The sequence below is a fragment of the Seriola dumerili genome, unplaced genomic scaffold (assembly GCF_002260705.1).
Source record: "Seriola dumerili isolate Sdu_G_001 unplaced genomic scaffold, Sdu_1.0 BDQW01000283.1, whole genome shotgun sequence".
NCBI lineage: Eukaryota > Metazoa > Chordata > Actinopteri > Carangiformes > Carangidae > Seriola > Seriola dumerili.
Window position 1 is genome coordinate 1,049,121 of NW_019174538.1, and position 19,129 is coordinate 1,068,249.

At 43.2% G+C, this 19,129-nt stretch overlaps 1 protein-coding gene across 1 annotated transcript in view; it reads left to right on the forward strand.

The window, feature by feature from the left end:
• Positions 1-19,129, forward strand: part of LOC111230733 (protein bassoon-like) — a 135,531-nt gene that overhangs the window by 102,976 nt on the left and 13,426 nt on the right. Inside the window, exons 4-8 of the mRNA XM_022757563.1 lie at positions 638-1,090; positions 5,716-11,103; positions 12,560-12,730; positions 13,192-13,448; positions 14,253-15,186. Of these exons, the coding sequence (XP_022613284.1) occupies positions 638-1,090; positions 5,716-11,103; positions 12,560-12,730; positions 13,192-13,448; positions 14,253-15,186 (7,203 nt within the window). The remainder of the gene's footprint in view (positions 1-637; positions 1,091-5,715; positions 11,104-12,559; positions 12,731-13,191; positions 13,449-14,252; positions 15,187-19,129) is intronic.

Below are 19,129 nucleotides of genomic sequence, written 5' to 3' on the forward strand. Positions count from 1 at the left end.
AAGATTTACAGAGTGTATGCAGCATGTAAATGTGTGTGTAAGTGTGTGTGTGCAGTTGTCTCTGCAGCCTGCTGTTTAAGTGGAATCGACATTTTGAATGTTAAGAATATTAATCAGTTTGTTAAACCGTCAATCTTATTTAACCTGAGAAGTTGAAGAGGAACACAATGACTCCTGGAGGAGAAGTTGCAGACGGAAGGAGGATTAAATGTCATTTCATTCACCCACACATATGCAGACACAGAAAGAAACACACACTTACCTGGAAGCTGCTGCTCAGCAGTAATAACCTACTTGTTGAGTTTTTGGAAAGGTTCATCTTTTATTCAATCCAGCAACATTTCATTGAAAAGCTCACTTTAATAGCTCTTTAAATCATGTTTTTATGAGACATACACCTCTGTGTTTCGTTATAGTGCCCTATAGTCCCTTAATAGTGTCTTTCCTTCTGCATAGTGTTGATTTTTTCAAAATAAGCTGGGACTTTAATATCTTATTCTTATCTTTCATAAAATCAGGGTGTGTGACTTCAAATACCTTTTATTGACCATGTTATCGCAATAATCAAAATAAAAACGTGGAAAAAAAGGTTTGTTATCATTAACTGTTGTTGGTTTTTGTCTTCTCTCTGTTTCAGAAAAAGGAGTGGTTATGTCTCAACTGCCAGACCCAGCGGCTGATGTCCGGAGGCGGTCTTGACGAACCTCCTCTTCCCGTTCCTCATCCGTCTCCCAAGCACCAGCCAATGGGCTCGCCCCGTCACCAGGCGCCAGCCAGCCAGCAAAGCCCTCTCCACAAACCCACCAGTCAACAGGGGACCAGGCCATCCCAGTCCCAGAAACCGCAGGCGGGAACTGGCGTTAGCGGACCATTTGCACCCACTGCTGCCAAACAACCGACTGACACCAAGACCACGATGCCAGCTACGGCACCAGCACCAACCATGGACACCCAGAAACAGCCAAAACCCACAGAGGAGAAGCCTAAGACTGAGTCTGAGAACCAAACTGCCAAAGAGACCAAACCCTCCCAGAAGAAAGGAGAGCAGATTACACCAATCAAGGAAATGAAGAAGTCCAGGCACTATGATGTAAGTCAGACATTTAACATTGATTCAGTCCGCTGAAACCTGTGTGTTAAACTATGGAAAAAGACCAAAAGTTGATACTGATAGTAAAATGGGTTTTCCAGTGTTACTTGAAAAGTGAACTAAATAAATAATGCGCTAACAGACATGCATTGAAAGGAAAATAGCCTACAAAAAATGATTTGATGCTACCTTATTTCTGCTGTTCACCATGGAAACCATAATCTAACATACAGGTTTATGGACTAAGAAATTGATGTTGTTGAGTGAATTTTTCATCGTTTACAGTCTGTATCCAGGTTAATTGAGTATGTGAGTATGCATGGCTTTGAGCGTGGCCCTGCTTCACATTCATACAGTTTTTCCATCAGTTTTATGAGCTTCACCCAGAGCTTTAATCCACGCGATACTTCTGTAATCTACACGTCAGGGAGAAAATCGGGATCTAAATGAATGGCTTCAAAGAGACAAAGTCCTGCTCCTTTTCCTAGCTAGCCTCTTTTCCGCTAACTTCTCTAACTCCAACACAGTTTCTGATGAGCTGAAACCTGTTCTTGGAGTTTTCTGTAAACATTCTCAGATGAATATATTCTAGTGTAATGGACAACACTTACAATAGGATGTAAATTAAAGAAAAATAAAATGTTTATTTTGTTTGCACTCAGCAAAAGCATGCTACCATAATGCTAAGCTATTGGCACACTGTATGAGCCTCTTGTGAGTTGTAGTTGTTGAATGCAAACAAAACAATTGTTATTTGGTCTTTATCATCCAAAGTCTTACCATCCAGTACAATAATACATATTTGTTTATTTTAACATATGACAAATAAACACCATCAACATGTTTTAGCTTTGCTGAGTTTTAGCTTGGAGTTTCTGAAGCTAGTGCAGGTTAGCTCACTGATTAGTCATTTGGTTTCACTGCATTTATTCAGCCTGACATCATGTTAACATTGGCCAGTTTGTTGTTGGGAGGTGGGGGTATTTTGTATTTTCTGATGGCTTTTTTAGTTGACATTGGTCGGATGAAGCTGTGGTGACGGGCAAGTGATTACCTTAATGTTTTTCACATTAATCAAAGAAATGTTGATTTTAGTTGTTATTTCTGTTTGTCGACACCTGCATAAACCTCATCCACGCTTGTTGCCATATTTCTCTTGCTGTTTTTCATTAATGTAGCTAAGTAGCTTGCTAGCTATGTATGAAGATGGGGTTCCCATTCTTAATCCTGCTTCCATTGATTGATTTCTTTTCCAACCGCCATCGACGAGCACGACACAGACCTATTTGAATCACTGAAATTGTAGATTTGGTCAGTAATTCAGAGGTCTGTTACCAGGCTGAGGTTAGGTACAAGAGGAGGAGGAACTTCAGGACACATTCATGTTCACACTGCTAAAAGAATGTGGACACATGTTGCCCAGACCACCTCCGAATGTGGTCTGAATTATCAGATCTCAGATGCGTCCTCAATGCGTCTTGGGAGTGTTCACACCTGAACTTAGAGGTGTCCACTTGAGATCAGATCACCTGAGACAGATGTTAATACCAGGTCTGAACTGGTCTAAACAGGTCTGAACAGGGCCTTAGACTCAACTACTCAAAACTAAACTAGATTTAACACTTTGTTGAGTTCAGTATTTACTGGTACATTTCGATTGTCGTCGTCAACACTATCAGACATTGAAGTTAGAAACATTTGATGCATGTGGTTTATTAACCATGTGACCCGGGGAGTTTCTGTTGTCTCACACAAGAAGATATGGATGTGAACTTTTTACATCACAACAGATCCTCCTGTTGCCTCACTAGATTTCCTCCATTTCCTTCAAGGTTTTGAATGTTGTGTTTAGAGGTCATCCTTGCTACTATGATTACGGCTTATGTTACATATTTGTGATGGTTTTTGCTCACAGATAACCACGTGTAAAGTTTTGTAAAAGTTGCTTTGTACAGCTCAGTGAGATTCCAGTAGTTTGACGTTAGTTTGACCAACCATCACTGTTTCTCACAAGACAACACACGGAGTAAAAGCAACCAACTTCCATTTTTATCACAATGACAAAGGTTTTTTGCTGAGCTCTCTTTTTATTCTGGTGAAGTAAAGAAAGTAATTTCTTTTAAGTGTATGTTTTGGACGGCAACTTCCCATTATTTTCTTATGAATATTTTAGATCTCTTCCAGCATGTTTCTTCTTGCTGATATAAATTCAAAAGTAAGCTTATTTTGTAACACGGTCACTGATCTGTGAAATATTGTAACTTTGTTTTCTTCTTCAGTAAAAAAATTTAGTCAAAACCTGAATTGCAATACAATGCGGTCTTGCCCGTATGCCTTTGTTTATTTGTTAGTTACCCTTAACTAATTCATAATTACAGTGAGAAGAGAGATGCATCAAGGTTTATAGTGGCACTTTATTTACAGTGGATTGGGATTATTTGGGTTTGATAACATATGTAGGAAATAATTCCCAGAAGTATTGTATTTGCTCTGTCTCATTTTACCACACTCTGTTTAAATGCTATTTGTTCCCATGATTTTGTTTCTCTTCCTCATTAAATTGCCTCTTTAGTCTCCTTATGTCCCATAAGGAAACTAAAGAGTCCCCAATGTTTTGTGAATTATATTTGTATTTAGTTTGGTGATCACAGTCCAGATTTTCCTTTACGACACAAAGTTGAAATGATGCAAAACACTACACCACACAGCGACTATCACAGAGAGTTGTGGTCTGAGGTGATTATTTAGAATTGTAAGTTGAACCAATTATTTTCTCCTTTAATGGTGGACATCCATGGCTGTTTGGAAAGCATGTCATTGATTCCCTCCTCACAGAGTGCTGATACTGCAAGTGGCAGCAAGGCATTCATGGATTACCTTGGGGAGGGAGAGAGAGAGTGAGCGACAAACACAGAGGGAGAACGAGTGAAATAGTGCTTCTTCTTAGTCAGCGGCAGCCATCGCTCCCGTTGAAATATGTATAAAGATTTGGCGTGCCATGAATATGCTAAACCTCCAAGGCCCTTAGCTGAAGTAATGCTGCTTCGGGCCTTTTCAAAGGCAACGCAGACCTCCCTCATTTTGGGAGCTGCTAGGAATTTTAAGTGCAGGGAGCTCAAAGTAAAGTCTCCTCTGAAGTATTGTAACCAGCGTAAGAGGTTTTCTAGAAAAGATTTCCATAATTTCTATATATTTTATATTCTTTCCTCCATCCCCCCCTTTCCTTTACCAGGTCAGTCCCTTTGAGATTATGATTTGGCATGTTATTAACAGACATCTGAGACAGAGCCATTGATGAATGAGTTTATGCTCCGGTCATGTTAACATCATAATCTTACTTTGAGCTCATCTTTTAAAAAAAGCAAACAAAAAAAAGAGAAATGTTTTCACTCCTAAGAAACACAGTTTGACTAACCTCTTTCCATCAATGGCTCAAAAACTGTTAAAAACCTAAAGATTGTCAGTCACTATTTGATAACTGTATAATAATGTCGTTTGTCTTAATGCTGTCATTTATTTTATTATTTGAGATTTACTTCTTGATAAAGAAGACCATACATACTGTTTTATTGTGGCATAATACTTTACTTTAGTATAAATACATTGTAATTAAACATTATTTTTATTATTATTTATTTAGGATTTTGTTCAAAGAGCAGACATAGCTGTTAGTCAATCTGATATTTTATACAGTTTATTCAGTTTTGGAAATAGGAAGGGCAAATCTCTGCAGTTTGTAAGTTAACTACATGTAAATGTTCAGTGTTTTTCTGTGTAATTCTACATCCATGGTTGTACTCTGTGAATTCAGTCCTGACACTTTTTCTTTGCCCAGTTTAACAGTTTAACTCTTTTATGAGACAAATTGTAAGCATTCAATTTTGGCCCACATACCTAATGAGCTCTTTAACGACTCAGATTTACAAAAGAAAAAAAGTCTCATCAAATATTTTCTGTAATGCGCTTCCTGTTCAATATTTTCAAGTTAATTCTTAACTTAGTGTTGTAATGGCAAGAAATGTTTTTTACAGATGTCTAAACTTTCAAACCTAATGAGTAGAGCGCTATTTTAATGCGCCCCTTGTTGTAAAATATATGTAGCACTTCATTACTTGGTGGCTAATGTTCCAAAATTAATGGATAATTCACATTAATCATTTGTCATTAAAACCCCATTAAATCACCAAATGTACGCAAACGTCTTGAAAAGCTCTTTGAATGAGCTTAGACAAATTGTAGATATAGAGTTCAAGAGAGCCTTTCTGTGTCATTGCTATATTTCTTCTTCAAATGCTCAGTATCAGACTGTGGTGCAATGATATATGTTCTAACTGATATCTTTATTAAAAGCGGAGGACTGCAGATTTAGCAGAATGATGACATATTTTAAAAATGGAAAACCTTGGAACCTTGTTTTTCTGACTGCACAGGCAAGGATGAGATTTATCATTTCAATCATATCTAAAAATCTGAATCTAAATTTATGTGGGCTTAAATTGTTTGCATACTGATGTGCTGAGTCAGCATCAACACATTCTCGTACTTTGCATAAACTGACTGCAATTAAAAACCCTCGCTTCCCCCAAATCTAATGCATTTCCCTTTCTTTCTTCTTCTCTCTTTAGGATACAAAAAGCAACAGCACCCATGACTTGTCACGCAGCCCTCAGAGCCTCAGCGACACCGGCTACTCCTCCGACGGCATCTCCAGCTCCCACAGTGAAATTACAGGTCTAATCCAAGAAGAGGAGATGAAGCTGAGCGAGAGGGGAATCTGTGGGCGAGGCTCCCCTCCGAGCCCTTCTGAAATCACCAAGCTAGAAAGCTCCATGAGGCCTTTGCTGGAGAAGAGCCTGTCTGAAGAGAAGGCAGACAGAAGGGGGAGGAAGCACCGAGACAGAGATTTGGATGACAGAGGGAAGCAGCGTCCACGCTCCCTGTCAATCCCGCCAGATGCGTACGACTCTGATGAGGAACTAGAGGATATAATGGAGGAAGAGGAGGATGGAGGAGACTGGGAGGGTAAAAGAAAGGACGGGAAGGAGGAGAAGAAGGAGAAGAAAAAGAAAGAGAAAGAGTCCGAGCCCACAGAGATGACCGATGAGGAGTTCATGAGGAGACAAATAATGGAGATGAGTGCTGATGAGGAAAATGAGGAGGAGGAGGAAGAGGAAGAGATGGAGGAAGAGGAAGATGAGGAAGACGAAGGATATGGCTACCAGAAACCTAAGAAAAGCCACCATAAACACATCATCTCTGACTCAGGGAAAGAGAAGAGGCGCCTTCAGCACCACTCCAGCAGTTTTGAGGAGGAAACGAAGAGCTCCACTGATGTTTACAAAGGCTCAGTGGAGGAGGGTGAGGAAGATGTGATGGCGTCACAAGGAGGCCTGAGGCGCTTCAAAACCATCGAACTCAATAACACCAACAGCTACAGCCGAGACATGGAGCTAGGCAATGAAAACGATCTGAGCCTTGATCGGGAACCAGAGCTGGAGATGGAGAGCCTGACAGGATCTCCTGAGGAGCGTTCTCGAGGCGACTACTCCTCCACTCTGCCACCCACTTCGTCCTCATATGGCTCTGGCCAGTCACCTACCTCCATCTCATCAATGGAGGAGGACAGCGACAGCAGCCCCAGCAGGAGGCAAAGACTGGAAGAGGCCAAGCAGCAAAGGAAAGCACGCCACCGCTCCCACGGCCCTCTCCTTCCCACCATTGAGGATTCTTCGGAAGAGGACGAACTGAGAGAGGAGGAAGAACTTCTGAGAGAGCAGGAGAAGATGAGGGAGGTAGAACAACAAAGAATAAGGAGCACGGCACGAAAGACCAAGAGGGATAAGGAAGAGCTGAGGGCTCAGAGGCGCAGAGAGAGGTCCAAGACGCCACCGAGCAATCTCTCACCAATTGAAGATGCTTCTCCAACAGAAGAGCTGAGACAAGCTGCAGAGATGGAAGAGCTCCATCGCTCTTCTGCTTCTGAATATTCCCCTCAGAGTCTGGACTCGGAGGCTGAGGGATACGAGTCCAAACTTTACAAGTCAGGCAGCGAGTACAATCTGCCTACCTTCATGTCGCTCTACTCGCCGATAGAGAAATCATCAACTACAACAACCACCACAGCACCGTCTTCAACTTCCAAACCACTGAAGAGTGCAGAGGAAGTGTATGAAGAGATGATGAGGAAGGCAGAGATGCTTCAAAAACAACAGAAACAACAGCAGCAACAGCAGCAACAACATGGAAGGCATGGGCAGTACTACGACGAGGACGTTAACGGAGAAGGCTATGAGGATGAGTACGAATATGAACAAGATCAAACGGGATATGACAACGAGGCAGCAGAGACGGAGACAGATATTTACGAGGAGATCCGACAGACGTCTCAGAACATCACCAAGATGCAGCAGGCCACTGACGAGCAGGTAGAGATCGAGATTGAGACCACCTACCCAGACAAGCAGCTCCTGGACACAGGATCAGCCTTTGCTAAGCTTCTGGAGCAAAGCAATGCTCTGTTGACTCCAGGAACCAGCCCCACCCAGATCTCAGCCCCCGTCTCCTTTGCCGAGACGGGAGGACGGATCCCAGATGTACGAGTTACACAGCACTTCTCCACAAAGGATGCACACAAAGACAGGATCAAAAGCCAAGCAGGAAAGAATGGAATCACCCCAGCAGTGGCTGCCACCACTATCGCAGCTTATGGAGTTTATGCCAGAGATGCAGTAACTATTTCTCAGACTAGTTCGAGCCACACTATGACGTCCACTCAGTCTGGGATATACGGCCGACACACAGGAAGTCCTGCCACGTCCTCAGCTACAGTCTCAAGCGTATGCAGCAAGATTGCAGAGATTACCCAAGCCTACAGTCAAAGAGAAGTCATCACCAGAAGGGTTGGGGACACCAGGGGTGTCCAAGTGCGAGACAGCTCAACATCTTCTACTGAGAGAATTATTGAGCCACGTTCTCCCAAGTATACTACTTACTACCGGAGCACCAGTCCTCCTCTTTCTCCATCACCACCACCACAGAGTCCCACCCGATCGCCTTCCAGAAGGGCCACAGCTGAGTTCTCCACACAGACTTTCAGTTCAGCATTGCGAATGGAGTCAGGCGGCTCTGGGCCCACATCTCCAGTGACGGCTCAGGGAACCCAAACAGCACATCGATCAGTTTCCCCGCGACTGTATCGACAGCAGTCTTCCCAGGATGCCCCGTACTCCCCACCTCCGAGCCCCGCCAGGCCAATGACAGTCAACACTGCTACTTCTCCTCTGTCCTCGCCCACCAGATTTAGCCGTCAATCAACATTTGACACATACTCCCCATGTGGCAGCCCTCCAGACACACCACCTTACCAACAGTCTCCTATGCGCAGCTTCTACCAAACACAAAGAGTGGAGAAGGTAAATGTGGGAACAAGTATGGTCACCACAGCCAGCACTTACACCAGAGGGTCCATGTCGATGGATAACATCTCCCTCTGTCGGATATCTACAGTCCCAGGTACTTCCAGGGTCGAGCAGGGCCATATGATCCATGGTGGAAGTGTTGTGGACCTCAGAACAGCCACCAAACCCGCTCCTATTATCATGACCGACCAAGGAATGGATCTCACCTCGTTGGCCACTGAAAGCAGGAAATACCATGGTGGATCAGAGGGCAGCAGACATTCAACAATTGTACAGCCACTGATCATGAACCTGAACACCCAGGAGATCACCACACCAACCACTGTGAGTGTCACTGTGGCCGCTTCAATGTTCATGACCCAGCCCAAACAGCCAACGGTCTATGGTGACCCACATCAAAACCGAGTGGACCTGGGCCAGGGCATGGGTTCAGCTGTGTGTCTGTCCCAGAGCAAGCCACAAATTTCGCCTCCGAGTGACCCGTCAATACCAAAAATTGATGCCAAACTGGAAGACCTCAGTATCCAACAGAGAGAGCTACAAAAACAACAAGAGAAACTGCAGAAGCAACAAGAGCTCCTTGAGCATCAGCTGCAGCAGCATCATCAGATGCAACATCATCAGCAACAAGCATCTGCTCTGGCCAGGTACAACCTCACCGGACAGATCTCACCTTTACTTAAAAAAGACTTGCTGGTCAGCCAGACTAGCACTGCCCCAGCTGTGGTCAGCGCTGTATCACCAGTTATTAACCCTGAGCTGTACGGCACTGGTCCCATTGAGCTGAAAGGGAAGCCCAGTCCTCCTGGTATGATGCCAGGAGGTAAGTCACCACATAGCATGGTGGTACAGATGGATGGAGGACCAGAGCAGGCCAGGGCGGTGACTCAGCTGGTAAAGGTAGAAGAAGGGCAGGATGCTGTGGATCAGGCAGGTGGACAAATTAAACCTGACAACCAACCGGCTTGCTGCGATGTCGTTTACCGACTTCCATTTGGCGGAAGCTGTGTTGGTAGTTCTGAGAAAGAGGGCATAAGGCCTCCATCTGCCCCACCTCTCAGCTACGAGTCTGACCAAGAGAGACAAACTGGAAGGTACCATGAGTATCCGATGGATGGACGTAAGGCCTACACGTTGCCTTTCCCTGGCAGGCTGCAGCCTTCGATGTCTGATACAAACCTAGCTGAAGCTGGGCTACAGTCCTACCAGTCTAAACTAGAACCACACCTCCAAACCTCAGGAGAACTTGCCATGGACCTAACTGCCATGAAACAGGGTTATGGAGGGTATATTGGGATGCAGTATGGCTCCTATACAGATTTACGGCATGGCGGAGACATCACAGCCCAAACACTGCCTATAAGGAGATATAATTCCTTGTCTAACATCAGCTCAGACTATGGATATTCTGCTCGCGATCTTGCTGGCTTCCAAGAAGCCAACTTGGCTCAGTACAGTGCTACAACTGCCAGGGAGATCAGCCGAATGTGTGCAGCACTCAATTCCATTGATCGGTATGGAAGCAACCCAGACTTGATGCAGTTTGCCACTTTGGGGAGAGGAACTGGGCCTGGGGCCTCCAGACTTGTAGCAGGTCTTGGCATGAGACAAAACCTCCTCTTTGGACTAGATGGGAAGCCGATCTCTCACAGTCAAGCGCTAACCAACCTCATCAATGCCAGGCAGGCCAGTCTCAGAGCCATGTACCCTGCTGCTATCAGGTCCTCTGATGGGATGATCTACTCCACCATTCAGACCCCAATCGCTTCCACTCTTCCCATCACAACCCAGCCAGCCTCTGTTCTTCGCCCGTTACTGAGGGGCGTCTACAGGCCGTACCCCTCTGTCAACATGACACCTGTGCCCCTATCCAGTCTGAGCCGACTACCGGTGAGCCCCAGAATGGCCTTAGCTGGACAAGCTCCAGTCCGTTACCCAGCACCAGGTCTTCTCCAAACAACATCAGCCACTGCCACGACCGCTGCTGTTGCAACAACGTCAGCACCACTAGGTGCTCCAGTGTCTGTTTCTATGCCAACTACATGTACAGTCCAGGATGAACCGGTCTACCTTGGTAAAGGTGCCACATTGACCTCCTCATCAGGAGAAGTCCCAGGAACAGTTCTCATACCAACTGAGCCACAGCAGCAGCCAATAAACCTGTCGCAGGCACACCTGAACAGTCAACAACAACAACAACAACAACAACAAGTGACAACTGCTCAGCAGCCACAACAGCCTCCTCCAGCAGCCCATGCCTATCAACCCTCAGGCCCTTCACACACCCACGGCTACGCTCAGCCTCCCGTAGGCCCCTCTGCCCCTTCCAGTGGCTTACCACTTCCAGGGGGTCTCCCTCCCTTTCCTCCACCGGGAGCCATGCACAAGGAGGGCGAAACCGAGGCAGAGAGGCTGCATCGGCAGCAGGAGCAGCTCCTGCAGATGGAGAGGGAGCGCGTGGAGCTGGAGAAACTCCGGCAGCTGCGGCTGCAGGAGGAGCTGGAGCGGGAGAGGATAGAGCTGAAGATGCACAGGGAGAAGGAGCAGATGCTGGTGCAGAGGGAGTTACAGGAGCTGCAGAACATCAAGGAACAGGTAGAGGGAGAAACAGGAGGCCAAGTGGAGAGTTTGATAGTTGATGTCTTGTTTGATGTTTTGTGGTTGTTTTATTGTGCATTGGATATTGGCCTGTGTTTAGCTGTTTTACTGTTTTTGTGGTGGTGCTACTTGTGTTGTATCTCACTGGGTTGTTATCCTTTTATGTTATTCAGTGTTCCAGTATGTTGGATTTGCTCTGCAAGATGCATTATTACCAAAAATAATCAAAAAACTAGCAAATTTTATTTCCAGTATACAGTATGTGCATGTCTTTCAGTGCATGTCTACTGTCAGTTCCTCCTGTAACAAACTGTGACAGTTTGTTTGGCAGTTTTTAACCAGTGAACACATTAAATGTCCCTTTAGAAGATGGTGTTAAAATTCTGTTATTAGAGAAAATGGTAATGCTATTGTAACGACTGATGACTCTTTGGTTAAAAGACGTGTGTGCATCCAGCCTGAGTTACATAAGTGTAATGGTACAATCTGCATGCTATGCTGTGTATTCTATTGGACGTTTCCTGTATATGAAGTGTGCATGAACATGCCTGTGGTATATATGTGTGATAGAAACTCATGATGCTCAAATTTAGTTTGTAAAGTGGTTTCATGTTCCATTTGTTTGTTTGATTTATATGTAAAAGAAAACTGGATTACATTCTGTTGTAAATATTTAATAATCTGTAGCAAGTAAACATTTGAATTTATTGCTTCTCTCAGCTCCTATTAGCCTTGTGAAGATGTTTTACCAGATAACAGAAAGGCTAACGTGATAATTTTCTTCTTTTTTGATAGAACAAGCAGTTGAAAATCTTTCAAGTTAACTCTGTTAAACAGGTGTGGAAGCCTTCCTTAATGAGAATGAACTAGAGATGGAATGCTTAATATGCATCTCATAACCTACAGTGTAGGGAAACCCCCCCTAACTCCTTATCTGCACCAGCCTGTCATTTATGCAAACACAGAAAATAAATATTTTCTCATGGGCATTATATGACTGGCAACCGCAATTACCAGCACATACTGCACTTCATTTATGTTGCGCTTCCATTCTTGTTTTGTGCAATATATACAAGTTTGACTAACTTGGAACCATTTTCAAAACTAATCCATCAGCACAAGAACAACTTCATGTCACGTTCAGTTCCAGCAGTCTTGTGATTCATTTTGCATTTTTGAGATTTGCTCATCTTGTTTACGAACCGACGTCCAAATGTCAACAACCTTGTCCTCTTGTGTCTTTACTGTCTCTCTCTCTGTTTCTCTCATCTTGCCTTTTTTTTCCTTCCTTTATTTTTTGTTGTTTGATCATCTCTTCTCCTCTCAACCTGTCACCTCTCGCCTCTCTCTCGTGCCATGCTTCTCCATGCTCTTTTGTCACGTCTTCTCTCTCTCTTGTTTTTTGCCCATGTGTGCTTCTTCCTGTTCCCCCTGTCCACACGCACTTTTTTAGGTTCTGCAGCAGCAGCAACACGAACGCGAGAAGCAGCTAGTTCTCCAGAGGGAGCAGCTTGCCCAGCAGAAGTCCCAGCTAGACCAGATCCAGTCTTTACAGCATCAGCTCCAGCAGCAGCTTGAAGAGCAGAAGAGACAGAAAACAGCTGCTGCAGCTCAGGGCATCCAGGTGAGGGGAGTAAAGGACTCTGGGAAATGGATTATAAGTGGTGTGACATCCTTTAGCATTGATGTTGGAGCCTTCAGCTCTCAGACAGCAGAGGCGGAAAATTTTAGGGCACAGAGAGTGAAAATACAGACGAAGCCTGACACCTTCCTACACATGCCTTAGTCCTCGCCTTGACTTACCATCGGAGAAAGTCTTGGCGTGTAAGACACATGCACACCTCTCCTCTACAGTACTTTGTGCTTGATGTATGAAATTCAGTGCACCAAACAACTGTTAACCAAATTGACTTTTTACTACATTACATTTTGTATTTGTATGTCTGTCTTCAGCTGGTTCTTTGGTGGACATCTATGACTGTACCTACCAAAGCTTTGGCAGCCTCAACTGAATCAATGATGGATGTGTAAAAACTTTTAACAACCTTAAATAACCTTAAAAACAAAACAACTTTTCTTCAACAGCTGGATGCGAATGGACATCCCCTGCACCCCTACACCGACTCTCAGATTGGCTCCCGTTCCCTCCCCAACTCCTCGTCAGAGATGTGCCTGAGGAGCCAGGAGGAGCACATGGAGACCAGGAGTAACATGAGGAAACACAGCTCCATGACCAGGCTGAGCAGGGACAGCTTGGATGGCGATGGCGTGGTGTTCTACGGCTCCCCCCGCAGGATCGTGGACAGCTGTGTGCAGACCGACGACGAAGACGGCGAGGAGAGGTAAAGATGTGTGTGTATGTGAGTTTGTTTGTGTTCATTTTGTTTATATATATATTTTACCTTTATACCTTCATAGTCTTTTTATTAACTTCATATTTTTCTCCAATTAAAACAAGACACAAGCTGAGATGTATGTGCAGCCTTTATGAATAATGTATAAACAATTTCACACAGAGTAAAGATGTCACATTTCAGAGAGTTTCAAAAGCAAACAACATTGTTCAACACAATAATATGACATTGCATCCAGTGTTGGTAAATGCTCAAACATTTCTGTGTTTCTACATCAACACTTTATAATTCAGTTTTCCTAAACAGACCCGTATGAACGAAGGGGAATAAGTATAAAAAAAGCAAATATAAAAACGAAGATGCACGTGTGTTAAAGGGGTAAACCTGTGGATGAGAGAATTATCATTGTGTAGTTCACTTGGTAAATATGATCTGATCACTATCATCTTTTTTATTTACTTTTTTCTTATTATCTCTCTTTTGGTCTCTGTATGTACGACACACTTGAACTCCCAATGCATTCATGTTCAGTTTTTATTTATTAATAGAAAAGTGTGTAATCTAAAAAAGTGTATTTATTGTGTATAAATATTAATAAGAATCAAAAAAAAATTGCACTGAACTGAATTATTGTGCCTTGCAATTACTCACTGATTAAAAAAACAACTACAATGTTTTTGTAAGAACAAATTGGTTCCAGCAAAAACATTTCTACTGTTATTCTGTGTGTGTGCAAAAAAACAGAAATGTAGTAATGCAGTAATATAAAACATTACTTCTTATCTTCTCCAGGTACATGATGCGTCACCGCACCAGGAGGCGTGGTCGCAGCGTCGACTGCTCTGTCCAGACAGACGACGATGAAGACAAGGCTGAGACGGAGCACCCGGTCCGCCGAAGACGTTCCCGTTTCTCCCGGCACTCGGAGTCCAACGCCGCTGGCAGCAGCACTGCCACCACAGCCAACGCAGCTTCGGACACAAAAACCGACACGCCCAAGATGGTGTCCTCCAGCATCGCCGTCCAGACCATCAGGGAAATGTCTTGCCAGACAGAGGTGGAGCACCTAGGAAGAGTCTCCCCAGCAATCCACGTGACAGTACCTGACCCAAATAAAGTAGAGATTGTGCACTACATCTCCGGACCTGAGCGGACCCAAAAAGGACAGTCTCTAGCATGCCAGACCGACCCAGAAGCCCAGTCACAGGGTGTTGTAGCTCCACAGCTCAGTGTGCCAACCACTATCAGTCCATATTCCTCTACCAGTACCGGAACACAACAGCCCAGTTCTGCCGACCTTCTGAACCAACAGCGCCAGCAGCAGCACATTGCCGCGAACGCAGCCAAGTTTGAGCGACGTCGCCCCGACCCACTCGACATCAACTACCAGCCTCACAACCACCTGCACAACGAGTCCATCTCCAGCATCATCCGGCAGCAGCAGACCGCCCCCAAATCCCCACAAGTCCTCTACTCTCCCGTCTCCCCGGTGTCCCCTCACCGCCTGCTGGAGACCTCTCTGTCCAGCGAGCGGCTGAACAAGGCCCACGTCACACCTCAGCAGAAGTCCTACACGGCCGAGTCCCCCCAGAGACACCCGTCCGTGCCCCGACCCATCAAGAGCACCCAGAGGTCGATGTCAGACCCTAAGCCCCTCAGCCCCACCACAGACGAGCACACCAAGGCCCGGCTGTCCCTGTATCAACAACAAGCGCTCCAGAGCCAGGTAAAGTCGCCCAACCATAGCTGATATTATAGAGCAGCAATTCAAATATATTAAATACCAAATCTAGATAAGATGGCCAAACATTGGAGATATATATAAAGCAAAAGTCTGTATATTTGTTGTCTTGCTGTTTGCTGCTAATGAACACAAAGTGAGGTGCAACTAGCTAAAGCAGCGTCCAGGTAGTCCAGTGGTTATCGGGCTTCACAGGCCTTAACGCATATCCGATTACTTTACCGTGACTGTGATTTACACCATCAACAACTAAAACTAATTTCCAAAACAAAGTGTTCAGTAACAGTAAAATAAAGTCATCATCGTTGGAGTTTTGATGGAATTGAGGCATCTCCCCCAAAATACTGGTTTTGCTTTTCTCTATGTGGGGGGGTAAATCATCTTCGTACAGCAGAATAACAAACTGTTTATTGGACAGGGCCCCAGCATGAATTCACACGCTCGTTATCTTTGCTTTACACAACAGTGTGATAGTTTCTTATCACTTTTATTGTTGTTCAGTGGAATCAACACTTAAATACTGAATGGCCTCCGTGTCACTTTGATTGAAGTAATTCCTTTCATTCCACGTCGACCCCGCTTTTATTTTGTGAGAGCCGTGAATGTTTGATGTGAATGCTATGATGACTGATTCCCTTTGTTGTGGGTTTTTCAGATGTTACAATAGTTTTCTTTTCTACGTCATTCAACGCGTTACACACTTGATGAAGTCTAACCCCCCCCCCACCCCCATCCCCAATTTTAGACAAGTGGCATCCACTCTTATGAAGCAATAGCTCCCATGAAAGTGAAATACAAAGTGGAATCCACTGCTGAGCTTTACTGTAGAACCCTGTGGTGAGGAAATGTGCTCCACATCTAAACTTGGTAGATGGTAGTGAATGTTTCTGCCTGTTAATTTTACTTCCTGTAGATTTACGATACACGGTACAGTCTGACCTTCTCTCTGGGGGCTTCACTTGCAAAATTAATGTTGCTGTTTAACCATGATGTGTGCATCTATATAATATTTTAATATATTGGATTATGGTAAAAGGACAAAACCTAAGTAATTTTGTGATATTAAGAATTATTTCAGTGTCATTATTGGCTCCTTTAGACATGCTTTACCCTTATTACAGGTGGCATGGTGAGGGGCGAGCTCTTCATTCTTAAGACCAGTTAATAAAGATCATATTAATAGAGAAATGAATGTATAATCATAATAATCATGATAATAATAAGGTAATGATAGTGATAGGTACATAAGAGGGTTAGAAAGTGTCTCACACAAGGCAAAAAAATTATTACATTGTGATATTGTAAAATTAGATATAACATCTTGTAGGTACAACATTAACTTGACTGGAATTATTACATAAAACTAAGTAATATGAGAAATCTGTAAAAGAAATAAAGAGACACTTCAAGTTAAATCAAGTTTTAAATTGTCTTTCCAATAAAAGTATGTTTTAAGAACAGATTTATTCTTAAAACCTGACTCTGCAGTCAGCTCTGCCAAAAAAGGCTTTCTCTAATTAATCAGATTTTTCAAGGACTCTGTTTTACCAGAGCTGATGTATTGCAGGTGCATTGGATTTGAGTCAATCGATTGATAAGTCGCCTCCAATTATTCAGGAGTAAACCGTGTCATTAGCTGCCGCGTTGTCAAATGGAGTCTGCAGCTTAGACAAGATAAACAAAACGATGCAGAGCATTTTGAAACGTGACTGTGAAATGACTAAAAAGGATTTTCCTAAACGTACTTTCCTCAGAATGACCCGCCTTTCCTCATCAATATTGAGTTTATGTGAATGCTGTGATGAATGACGCCGTTGTTAGTATAGATTTTTCACACTGTACAGTATTTCCTCTTCTGATGCTGTGAAGTGTCAGCAGTATGTTTTCACTGCCCACATACTAGGATTATATGATTAATAAGTTCCTATGGGGATATTTTTTTATTATTTTGATGTCACTGCCCACACACACCGACTGACATGATAAACACAACGTGACACACTGCGATCTATTTACAAGTTCCAAATGCTTTTATAACATGTTTGCTAAGGGAATGGAAGATACAGTGTTTACACAGGTTTAAAAGAACAAGGAAGAACTCACATTTATTCTGACGTTCATGTCATTCATGATATTGATTAGCCCCAGAAAAACATTGACGCATCATATTTTGACAGTAGAACAGACAGCCCACACATAGTCAGTGTTGTATTAGCTCCATATTGTGGAGTCAAAAAAATACAGCTTAAACAATAGCCAGTCTTCTTTATGTTTTCCTTGGGGCTCACACACACATGGTGCAGCATGTTTGGATTTAAAGTTTAAAAGCTCACAGTAACCCTTGGGAATGAGCTGGAGGCTATCACAAGTAATCATTTGCAAAGATAAGAAAAATAATCATGAAAATGCCTACGTAAGTAGTCAGACCCCCATTTTGTCTCCAGAACAGCGTAAATTCAACAAGACGTGGACTCAACAAGGTCTTCATATCATTCTTTATGTGTTTAGGTCCATACAGACTCAACAGCATGTGCTACGTATGGGCCATAAGTGCATGCTGCCAACCTCCTAATCCTGACTAACTAACCCTCACTGAGAAGAAATTATTCAGCTAAATGTCACAAATGACAAATCTTTTGTTCCCTGACAAAGTAAATGCACCAGAGTTCAACAATTTAACATTTTAATTGGTTGGGTCAATCCTTTGCATCCTTCTAATTATAAGATATTATTTTACTCAAACTCTAAAATTGCATTGCAATTGTTAAAGTTGTATAAAGTTGAATGTTTGTAAAAAAAAAAAAATAAATAAAAAAATATATATATATATATTTATACTGACTGTTTCATACAATGGAGCTGAGAGTTGTTCTGACACCAATACTAGTATCAGAAATATCCCCGATACTGCTTGAAATATGATATCAGACCTCGCCTGATAGTCTGTGCACTGATCCGATACCACGTCATTTATTGATAAACTTTATAGTTTCACACCCAGATAAAACTTTAGTTTTCCCAGAAATCAATTCTTCTTTCTTCGCTCCTCTAAAACAGTAGCTTACACAGGAAGTTGTGCTGTGCAGCCACTGGCTACTAGCCATTAGCAAAACATCAGCTTGTTACACTGGGAAGTACCACCAGTAAAAAGGCAACGTCGCACAGTTTGAAAGGCTTTAATTTCAAAGAGTGGCATTATTATTATAGTGTTAGGACAACTAGTGCAGGAAATGTTTTTATTTAATGATTATTTTTTTATGATTGACAGTAAAATTAGATAATAACATAGATTATATGCCTTTGTGTATCTGTTCATGTTGCACAAAGCAATCATATCACATCCACACAGGGTCAGTAGCTGTTAAATGGTACCGGATCAGTACTATCTACTAGTATCAGCTGATACAAAAGTTCAGGTGTCGGAACATCTCTGTTTAAAATGTCAACCACTGAATCACAAAATCCTTGAAGCAACAACTCTACGAAAAATTGTCGAAATGGTTAAAGTTGTTTGCTTTAGATTCACTTGATTGGTTAATGAAATACTGAACACAACACAACTAATTTGAATGTTCTTGTACGTCTTCTAACACAAATTCCACCCTTGTTTCCTGTCGTCCTTGTCTCTGTGTCTACATGTGTCTCCTTTGTCTCCCGTGTATATCCCTGTCGTTGCGTCCTCTCCCTGTTTCTTCTGTCCCTTGACCTTTTTCTCTTTTTGAGTTTTCCCCTCCCCTCTTTCTCCTGTTCTGTTCATCTCATCCTCCCACCGTAATCCCTCTCCATCAATATCCCACGACCACATTTCCTTTTTCTCTACCTGTTTCTCTTTTCCTCATTTTATTTCCTTTCACCTTACCTACATCATCTCCCTCCCTTTCTGTTCCCCCGTCTTTGTCCACGTTTATCTCTTCATCCTTCCTTCTCT